The 10,421-nt window shown below is 48.5% G+C and overlaps 1 protein-coding gene across 1 annotated transcript; it reads left to right on the forward strand.

Moving 5' to 3' along the window:
* The first annotated feature begins 757 nt into the window (after nucleotides 1-757).
* On the forward strand, nucleotides 758-6,590 carry NOTUM (notum pectinacetylesterase homolog (Drosophila)). Its single transcript, XM_009868420.1, has 8 exons — nucleotides 758-813; nucleotides 1,695-1,753; nucleotides 3,080-3,182; nucleotides 3,937-4,128; nucleotides 4,490-4,590; nucleotides 4,686-4,833; nucleotides 5,264-5,311; nucleotides 5,423-6,590. The coding sequence occupies exons 1-8, from the start codon at nucleotides 809-811 to the stop codon at nucleotides 5,727-5,729; spliced, it is 963 nt and encodes a 320-aa protein (XP_009866722.1). The 5' UTR covers nucleotides 758-808; the 3' UTR covers nucleotides 5,730-6,590.
* The last annotated feature ends 3,831 nt before the right edge of the window (nucleotides 6,591-10,421 follow it).

The raw sequence follows: 10,421 nt of genomic DNA on the forward strand, positions 1-10,421 counted from the left end.
ACCCGCCGCGATCCGCGGGGCGGGGGGAAGGTTTTTCGTTTTGAGAGAGACTTCGTGTTTCTTTTAACCCTGTTAGAAAAACTGCCCTCGAGACCCTCTGTCCGCTTGTCAGGACCAATGTCCCCGTGCATGCCCAGTGTCCCCCGTGCACATCGTGCTGCTGGGTGCCTGCCCGACATCCTCAGATTAACTCTCGGGACTTTCACGTGGGGATGTGCGCTGTAAATTGTCTCCATGCACGATTGCGCGATGATATTCAGCGTCTCTCTTTGTGGAAGCATACAGCTGGTGTGCACATAAAGGATTTGTCGCACCCCAGGCACCCACACTCTGCACCACCGGGCGCCTGGGTCAGCACAGAAGTGTTGAGCTTCTCTCTTCCTTGTCATGGCTTATGCTCCAGCCTTCTCAATACCTAAACCTCTGTCCTTCACACAGATCTTATAGCTGCATGTATTGGAGTTCATCAGCCAGGATTTGGTTTTCTGGGGAAGTGCTTAATTTTACATACGTGTCATAGGTTCTCCTCTGTATTACAAGAGGCTGCCAGACAGACTTCATCTCTAGCGTGAATCAAACTCTGAAAGTCACATCTGCCTAAGGGCAAATTTGGAAATGTTCCTTCCACTTCCCCAACCAATGTTTTTCATCATGGATGTTTGTTTTCTGTGTGGTCAGAGATGCTGCATGAGGCTCACATGGTTTCTCTGAAGTCATAGACTGTCATCTTGTTTCTTTGTGCCCATCTGCAGGAACTGGGATCCTGTCATCACAGCCAGAAGAAAATCCCCACTGGTGGAATGCAAACATGGTGTAAGGAGGGGCAACAAAGGGAAATAGGCTTATACTTAACAACATCTCCTGCCTTTTAGGCTAGCAAGAATGCTACAAATACATTAAGACTAACCCTTGCGAGAGGAAGTAATTGTATGTTTCCTTGTTTGCTTTAGTTCAGCTCTAACAGGTAGCACCAGCAAGGTCTGGAGAAACTTAAGTCCGGTCTGCTTGGAGTCGGGAGTGGCCTAGTGAAGAAAAACGGGATAGCTTAGGGGAGCCTTCTCAAGTAGCTCACGGGGCAGATGGGGTTGTGAGCGGTGGGCTGGTAGCATGTTACATGTTTGCTAGTTGGAGGGGAGTGTGGAGTGGCTCTTCTAGTTGAGAGAGATGAGAAGGACACCAGTTTCCATATGCATCTATACAGGAGGGAAAGGCAGAAGAGAGGGATGTTAATTTGCATTCTGTAAGCCGGAAAGTGGAAAGATAACTTTATTGCTGCAAAAACCCCAGGTGGCTGCAGTCTGCATTCACCCGGCGATGACAAGGCCTTCGCACTTTTCGTGTGAAAAACCAAAGCACAGAGAGTTTCCCTGTGGCAGGCCATGCACTGTATCAGTGAGATGGTAAAAGCAAAATCTTGGCCCATCATTGTGTCCACTGAGGTCAGTGCTTCAGTTAGACTGATAAAAGACATATAATTTCTTGATTTAACTCAGTAAAAGTACCAGGGTTCAGGAGGAAAGTCAAGACAGGTATAATTGTCACTTGATGTGCAAGAAGGTAAGTGTCTAACTGGACAAGAAACTCTTCCCTTTTTCCCTCCCCAGAGTTTAATTTTCTTCCAGTTACTTGACCTTATTTTCACCCCTCCTAGCATGTCAAAGGAACATCAGTACTCACGCAGCTCTCTCTTACAGATTTGTCCCTTATTGCTCAAGTGATGTTTGGAGCGGTGCCTCTTCCAAGTCTGAGAAAAGTGAGTGTTGCTGATGGGCTGTTGCTGCCCCAGCCATCACACATTAAAGGACATGGCCAGACTTCTGTGAAATTACGTGAATGGAGAACAGGCTTTTTCTTGCTGAAGGGCAGGAAAGAATATCAAGCTACTTCCAGATAAAACATCCTGATCTCTTTAGCCAGGGCTGTTTTGACATAGTTCAGAGCCACTGCTTGCAGAGATGTTGCACTGATGCAGTATGCAGGGATTAGAGGAATGAAATTCCTTTTGGATGAATCTCCAGGTTCCAGCACACAGCAAATGAAATGGTGTAGCTGAGGAACCATGGTTTGCTACACGCGACTTTGGCAAAGCAAGTGCAGTGTCAGGCTTCAGTCAGGAGAATATCTGGCCTTTGAAACTCAGGGAGTCTCCTGAAAGGAGCCCTCTTCCACATTAAGCTGGATTTCATGCAAATGAGTTGTTCTACCCAGTGTGCTGCTCTGGGCTACCCGTCATAAGCAGGATCGGTGTCTGGGTGCAGTATTGCCCAGAGAAACACCAGGGACTTAGTTCTCCTCTTGTTTGTTCATGAAGAGCTTTCTTTGACTAGAATGGAATTGCTGTTGATATACACTGCTGTGAACAAAAAAAATTGGCTTAGATGCTCCACTATGTGGTACTGAAGGGCGGAAGGTTCACGCTTTTCTTTGAGTTGGTCTGTGAGTTCTGGACTTAAACCAGGCGCTGTGTCACTCTGGGTCTCTTTTCACTAACTCTTACGCTGAGAGACTGGTGGCTCCTGGATAGCGCAGGTACACCTTGTCACAGAAAGGGGCCTTTTCACTTCACCACAGCTTCCCATGGTTGTCCCTGGGAAGCCCCTGTTCAGCAAACAGAGGTGCCTTCTGGCTGTGCCGAGGACAGGGCGCTCTGCGGGGGTGTAAGGTTTTGTGGAGCGCTGCTCGTCTGAATTGGCTCTATGAATTGGGAGAGAAGGGATCAGGGTGTTGGGATTCCAGGCGGAAGGAAGGTGTGTGCATGTCCTCATGCACAGAGAAAGGGTCCCGGTGCCTTCCTCCTTGTTTTCCTTCTCTGAGCTTGCCAGTTGCTAAGCACTGTTGTAGGAGGGTGTGCTTGTGTTCCTGTCTCTTCACTCGGTATTCACTTTCTCCCAGGGAAGCAAGTTTTGTATGGGGACAGGGGGAGTATCTCTTGTGAGATCTGCTTGATACAGGTGGAGGAAGTGGGCCTGGTTTTAGGTTTGTAATCCCTTCCTGAGGCGCTTGAGCGTTTGTGGAGAGGAAGCAAAGGTCTTAGTCAGGGCAGGAGATGTGTTTGCTGACACCGAGCTGTCTCTTCCAGATGAATACGCCTTCATGGGAGCCCTGATCATTCAGGAGGTGATAAAGGAGCTGGTGGGAAAAGGCCTGAGCACTGCGAAAGTGTTGCTGCTAGCAGGGAGCAGGTGGGTGTCTACGAGATTGCTTGGGGTGAAAGCAGGAGATTTCCAGGGTAGAGAGCTGCTAGCGAGGAGATCTCTGAGCTCCTGAAAAATTTCTTCTAGGAGTACAGTAACGCGGCGAACCCTCTATCTCTTCTCAGTCTTGTCCTCTAAGTGGTTAGATGTAATAATCTTTCCTCAGCTTTTGGTCCAGATTCACTTATGAGAAAATGGTGAAAATAGCAACAAAGTAAAAGCTTTGCAAGAGGGAAGGAACGTGTTCCCTCTTCCCTGCACATTCTTCCCTGTGGCTGCTGTTGGCTGACCCCACAGGACACCATGCCTCTTTTGAGTAGATTTGGGACATCTCAGTTAAAAAGTGAGACTTGCCTGACGCAGGTGCTCTGCGTCGTGCTGCGCCGTGCAAAGCAGCGCAGTCGGCATATGTTACACAGGGCTGTAATACAGAAGTTACAAAGTGTGAATTTAACTCACATCAGATTCAGTTTTTAGGCAGCCAAGCCCCTTGCAAATGGTCTAAAGCATATCTGTCTCCCAGAAGAGAGAATAACAGGATCTGGTTTCTGAGGTATCGGGCTGTTACGCAAGACTGGCTCTGAGTGTTTTGTGAAGGAAGGGAGTAACTTGGTGACTACCATGTTAGCAGGGGTAGATGAAGTTGTTTGTAGAGTGTCCCTGCTGTGAGGGGACATGTCTGCTGCCAGCTGTCTGACAGCTGTGTGAGCTCCCTGACCAGAGAGTTCTGTTGCTGTTGCAGTGCCGGAGGGACAGGAGTGCTCCTGAACGTGGATCGAGTGGCAGAGCAGCTGGAGGAGATGGGTTACCAAGGCATTCAGGTTCGAGGCTTGGCAGACTCCGGATGGTTCCTGGATAATAAACAGTATCGCAGAACCGACTGTATTGATACCATAACGTGTGCTCCAACAGAAGCCATCAGAAGAGGCATAAGGTACAATCAGATGCTCTGAAGCACACTTCTGTACGAGGGCAGAGTGTGGAGAATTCCATGGTAGAGAGATGTCCTCCTTCTCTAACTCCCTTCATTTTGAGACTTAGAGAGTATTTATCATCTACATCAGTGTTTTTTCAGTGATTTTATTGGAAAAGACAACAGTTTAAAACCCAGACATGCAAAAGAACACATGGAACTGTAGATGCCATAAAATGTGTTGATGGGACAACGTAGCCGAGAAAGAACGCTGGTGTCAAGAACTTGGTATCATAATCAGAACAGAAATGGACTGGGATATGGAAAGGCTGTTCTTAAGATTGCACTACGCCTTTCATACCGTTGATGCTTTGTGTTCTAGGTATTGGAATGGCATTGTTCCTGAACGGTGTAAGCTGCAGTTTAAAGAGGGAGAGGAATGGAACTGCTTTTTTGGATATAAGATTTACCCAACTCTTCGATGTAAGTGTCAGAGGAGACATATGAAGTGGATTGTAGGGTTTCCTCTGTATCCGCAGCTTAAACCAATCCTTTTTCCAAATTCCTTGTCCTCCTAGGTCCAGTCTTTGTTGTCCAGTGGCTCTTTGATGAGGCCCAGCTTACTGTAGACAACGTGCACCTCACTGGCCAGCCTGTTCAGGAAGGGCAGTGGCTCTACATCCAGAATCTGGGTAGGGAGCTGAGAAACACGTTGAAGGACGTGACGTAAGTATTTCATTGAGGAAAACCTGGCACGTTTATTTGTAAGAAATGTTCTTATCCAGTGTCCTAGCAGCATTCTCAGATCTCTGCAGAAATGAGTGTTGTAAATTTGGTAATTACCAGTTCATCTACCTCAAGAATCTTGCAGTTTTCATTTCTAGATAAGTGCAAAGTAATCTCCAGATTCACAATTAGCGGCCAGGTGTCCAGGAGTCTCTTGCTGCAGATGTGCAGTGCTGGGCAGGTTGGAGCCCCCTCTTCTTCTGGACCCTTTCCAGTACAGTCAGGTTTTATCTCGTGACAGTCATTGCTGTTTCTGAAAATCTTGCCAGGGGCAGCAAAACTCCCACCCTCTACCTAGTCCGGAAGGTCTATTTAGCAGGAGTTACTTTGTCCTTCCAAGAGCTAATCCATGTTTCCTTTTTTCCTTCAGTGCTAGCTTTGCTCCTGCCTGTTTGTCTCATGAGATCATTACACGCAAGTGAGTGCTTTTGCAGATTCTATGGAAGGTCAAGAGGGAAGCGGTGAGGGAATTCACCAGTTCTGGCAGCCCCAACCCCTCTAACGCGATCTGTACGGTTTGTCTTTTCAGTCACTGGACGGACGTGCAGGTGAAGGGGACGTCCTTGCCCCGTGCCCTGCACTGTTGGGACCGGAGCCTGCACGAGAGCAACAGAAACGGGAAGGCGCCTCTGAAAGGCTGCCCGATTCACCTGGTTGACAGCTGTCCGTGGCCTCACTGCAACCCCTCGTGCCCCACGATCAGGGACCAGTTCACCGGGCAGGAGATGAATGTGATCCAGTTCCTCATGCACATGGGTTTTGATGTTCAGAAGATGGCACAGCAGCAGGGCCTGGAGCCCAGTAAGCTTCTGGGGATGCTCAGCAGCGGTAGCTAGGAAGGGGTCTTCAGAAGGGCAGACATGAGATCGGGAGGAGGCTCTAAGCCCTTCTCCCACACTTTGTAATTTTCTTCCTTATGCTCATGCAGGCAGATGCACGCTCACACCCACGCATGCTCAAACCTGTACACAGCCACGTGCTCCCCACTCGCGCACACTTAGGATGTGTCAAGAAAGAGAAAAAACCCAATTTCTTGCTTACACTATTTGACTGGACCTCGTTACCTGCAGACTCCAGGGCTTGGTTTTGGCCATTCACATCATCTTCCTGTGTTACACAAGGCGATCTGATACAGGGAGTAGCAAAGCCATAAAGAGCAGCAATGAGAACCCTCCCCAGATCTAGGACTTCTTCCCTTGTCGTGAATTTTACATCATAGACTTGATACGAGTGGTGAAAAAAGCAAGCACTGGATTTCTCTTGTCCAACTAGAAGTGACGGAGTGATTACATGACTGCCTGGAGGTCAGCATCTCATGATGAGTCATAACGAACAAACCCAGGACACGTGCTAGGGATGGACGCTCTTGTACTCAATTTACTTTCGTATTATTTTATAAAATGACTTTTTTATTACGTTTTTTTAAACTAGGCAAGAAATATAAATGATATTGTTTTGTAACATATTTTTTTTAAATAATGAAGAAACCTCTTGCTACTTCGGCAACGTGGACATATTTATTTTAATATGTAAAACGCTATTTATAAGGGCTGACCAGAGAACCATACGTATGTCTTTGTAAAGTTGTATATGCTGCTCATTTGGATGGGTTGTCCTTATGATCACTTGTGCCTGGGAGAGGGCTGAGGGGAGTTATTGGCATTTTATATTCATTAGACTTCTGTCTTCCCCTTGCAGCATGCTTTGTCGTCGTTTCTCTGATTAAGAGGTTGTAACATGAGGTCTGAGTAGAGATTTTCACCCAGTATCTGATGTCGTTTAGTTGCACAGCATCTCCAGCTGGACTGATTTCCCAGGTATTCCAAGGCATTGCATGTTGAGATGCAGGGAGATGGGGTTTTGCAGCAAAGGCCTCTATTCTGGAGAGAGAAGTGTGCGATCAGACCGTCTGGCCTGTCTGAAAGCGGGGACCATTTGGATCATAGAAGGCAGAGAACGCAAGGCAAGCACCAACATATTTCTGTTCTTCTAGTCATTTGCAAACATGCCCACCTCAGAACATGGAGTATCCCCTTTGATGGCAGTGGGAGGAGGAGGGAGGGAGGGGTGGGGATCAGGCTCCCGTGATGGAAGCTGGAGAAAGCGAGACTGTTCCTTAGCAGGGGAGCACGCCGGCTGTCGCAGAGAAGCTTTGTTCTGCAGCTGGTGTGGACAAACCTGCGGGAGGAGCAGAACTCACGCCCGCTCTGCAGGAGTTCTCCATACCGGCTTCGCACCCGCTTACATTTGTGTAAGTGGTTACACAAGGCGTGGATCACAGAAAATTAGGACGTAAATTAGAAAGATGCCGTGCGCGTTCGAGATAGGCCTTGCCAGGTTAAAATGGTAGTGCTGTGTGTAAGACCTGTTGTCTTACGTGAGTAAACCCAAAACCGAACAAAACTGCGGCCATTCAGTGACTTTTCATGGACTTGGCAAAGCATCGGGCCGTACCACACAGAAAAGGATCCAGCCTGCTGCGCAAGGCGTGGTGAGTACACACGTAAGAAAAAAATTGGCTAAAGAGGGAGCTTATGGTGCTCCCAGCAGAACTGAACTGCAGGAGAACGGTCCATGGCATTTCCCTATGATCAGCCTAGGGATCACCGATAGCCTTTATGTTTTAGCGACTTGGGTATAAAAGTAAAATTGCTATGACTGCGTTTTTCATGCCAGGAAGATCAAGATGCCTCTTCAGTACAGACCACTGTCTGGGGAGCTGCAGGAGGGTGGGAGCCCTCTGGGGACTGGGGCACATCCAGTCGGTCAGAGCCTGGTCCTCCAGCAGTTCCCAACTCCTGCTGCATGCCGGGTTGGGAGGGCCCAGGAAGTCATTTCCAGCTCTATACTTTTTGTACTTGTGCAATAAATATCATTTTCCCAAGCCTTTGTAAAGCTGGCACTTCAGAGTTCATTCCCACGTAGCCAGCCTGGTACGGCTGCAGCCAAATGCTACAATGGGGAGTGTCGGGGTGGGGGTGGATCTAGAGGGGCTCCTGCTAGGGCTTAAGAAGAAAAATGATGAGTGTGATTTCAGCTGTGTTTAGGTGCAACAGAGCATCACTGATGGAGTGCTGAAACTGCACAGGGACAGCAAAGCAGTGTCCCCAGACAGGATGGGTGACAGTCCAACAGTGCCAATAGCTTTGCCTTGTAACACAGCCCCTCTGTTTGAGGTGCCACAATACCACAGCAGCAAAGAAAGCCTGGAAAACTGCTAGAGGTGGAGGATTAACATCACAGAGAGTCGGGAAGGGGGGGACCTCAGGGTGAGAGCACATTCACCTGGAGCTCCTTGGCTCTCTCACTGCATTTCCTGGTTGTTGTGATGTTAATTGTGCAACTTTCCCCCCAGATGAATGCAGGTTTTCTACGTCTAGCACCAGAAGGAAAATGGGAGGGATTTTCATGAGAGACACTGAGGTTACAAGATGGTGACAAAGCTGAAGGTAGGCACATTCTATTTTAATGCCCACAAAATTTGTACTGTTCTCATGAGAATCATTCCATAAAATTATCCCTGGCTTGCAAAATGCAGACTATGAGCTGCTGCAGTGCTGTAGCCACTACTTCTCACCATAAGCAATCCTGCTGTAACCTCTGACTGTCTCCAGCTGGCTCTTAAGTCACAGCTGGATCACAAGTGACTTGCAGCAGCAATAGCAGCTGAAATAGCTCCCATCCAATCCCCCAGTCCTGGCTGCTCTGTCTGTCAATGCCAAAGCACATCTGCTCTCTAAATCAGACATTGATGACTCCAGGTTAAAAATAATCCCTGTCAGGTGCAAGTTTTCTGCTGTTCTTTTTTAAATCTGATATTAGTACCATGGTTCAGATCGTAGATCAGTTGTGTAGGCAAGTGCGGATGGAGGAGTGGGGACAAGCAGCAGAGGCTGGACGTGCAGCATCGCTTTCACAGCCCCTTTGACCTGGGCAGAGGGTGGCGTGAAGAAGCGCTTCCTGACTGGTGCCCACCCTCGATCCCAGCTGTGGTCCTGCTGGCCAGCGGCACTGGTGCCAGCAGACTGTGCAGGTAGCAAACTGCTGAGAATGGGATTTCTTCCAGGGGTCTGGGAGATTTCTGCTGTCTGAGCCCGCCGCCACAGCATGAGGAAGGGTGTGGAAAGGGGCAGCAGTGTCCTTCACTTGGGCAAACCTGGGCTGCCCCAGGACCGGGTTTGCTAAGATCAAAAACTGGAGCAGACACTCACTTTTGTCAGCTCTTCTTTAGAGTATCCAGCACTGCAGGTGGTGATTCACCGCTGGGTGACACCTCATTGTGTTAACATACATAAATAAGAAAAAATTATATTAAGCAATTTTACTGTTACCAAGTGTGAGGGTCAATTATAACCCCCAGTTAAGAAGTTACGGGCTATCAGCACAGCTGATGACCACCTTGAACTATTCAGACCGTTTTTAAGGCTCTGGGCTGGGCTGGCCCTGGGTGATGTTGGCTCCTTGCACCTCGGTAGAGCTCTCGGGCTGATCCTGCCCCTGAACGGGGACCAGCGCAGCAAGAGATGGTCTGCGCCTGAGGAGCCAGCAATGCTGATGTAAGGTATAAGTGGGGAATGTTTCATCTTCTGCTGTGTTTTTATTTCTTCCTATTCTGAAACTACACCAGAAATTTTCCTGGGGGCTTTTAGAGCTAGAATTAAGAGACTTCTGGGTAGAAACCAAGTCTGGGGCAATGTGTACTGAAACGGCCACCTGGGAAAGCTTTGATTCAACAGGAGGGAGGATTTGACACTTTATACTGAAAACTGCATTTCAGAATAGAACTAAGATTATCAAAGCAATTTATTCCTTTTTACAATTGTATTTGGTTTCAGCATTCAGATATGCAAGAATAACCGGTTCCCATGTAATCAAAACAGAGACAGGGAAACATTTAAGAAGGTAGCAAGGACTGCTGCTCAAAAATTTTCCCAGCCACATGCCCTCACTGATGCTCAGAGTACAGCAGGGCCTTTCAGAGCAGGGAAATACATTACTGCTCCAGATCCAATGCAGCAAAGTGAGTCAGCTTTTATCATAGCCTCCGGCCTGAATCCTTTCATAAGGCTTGTGCTGCCTTTGGGCTGTGCCCCTCTTCAGGGGGCTTGGAGTCTGCAGGATGGAGCTCCTGTTTCTGTAGCCTGGCTGGATCACAGCCCGCTCCTGGGGCAGCCCCCTGCGCAGGGCGGCTGCAGGGAGAGCAGCAGCCTTCCCGTGCCCCGAACGCTGCTAGAGGAGTAGCAGAAGGTTATTCAGGAACCTCTGATGGAGCTCGCAGTTTCAGTGTTAAATAACACCCGCTCATGGCAGTTGAGGGGGGCAGGACTCATTCCAGAACTATTAATATAGCCCCTATTTATACTCCTGGGTATCTGCGACCGGCGCAGCGGAGAGCTACAGCTGCAGAGCTAAAATGGAATAAATGTCAGCCTCCGGGGAGAAAGCGATCCTTTCGGCCATCGTGCGGAGACGGGGAGAGGACAGGACATGGGGCAGGTTTCAGACCTGAGAGAGCGGAGCGAGCTGAC

The sequence above is a fragment of the Apaloderma vittatum genome, unplaced genomic scaffold (genome assembly GCF_000703405.1).
Source record: "Apaloderma vittatum isolate BGI_N311 unplaced genomic scaffold, ASM70340v1 scaffold41980, whole genome shotgun sequence".
Lineage (NCBI taxonomy): Eukaryota > Metazoa > Chordata > Aves > Trogoniformes > Trogonidae > Apaloderma > Apaloderma vittatum.

Bases quoted from the DNA above. Each gene is read 5' to 3' on its own strand.
- NOTUM (XM_009868420.1), top strand. The intron at 1,754-3,079 runs GTGAGTGTTGCT...TGTCTCTTCCAG, and splicing joins CTCTTCCAAGTCTGAGAAAA to ATGAATACGCCTTCATGGGA. The intron at 4,129-4,489 runs GTACAATCAGAT...TTTGTGTTCTAG, and splicing joins GCCATCAGAAGAGGCATAAG to GTATTGGAATGGCATTGTTC.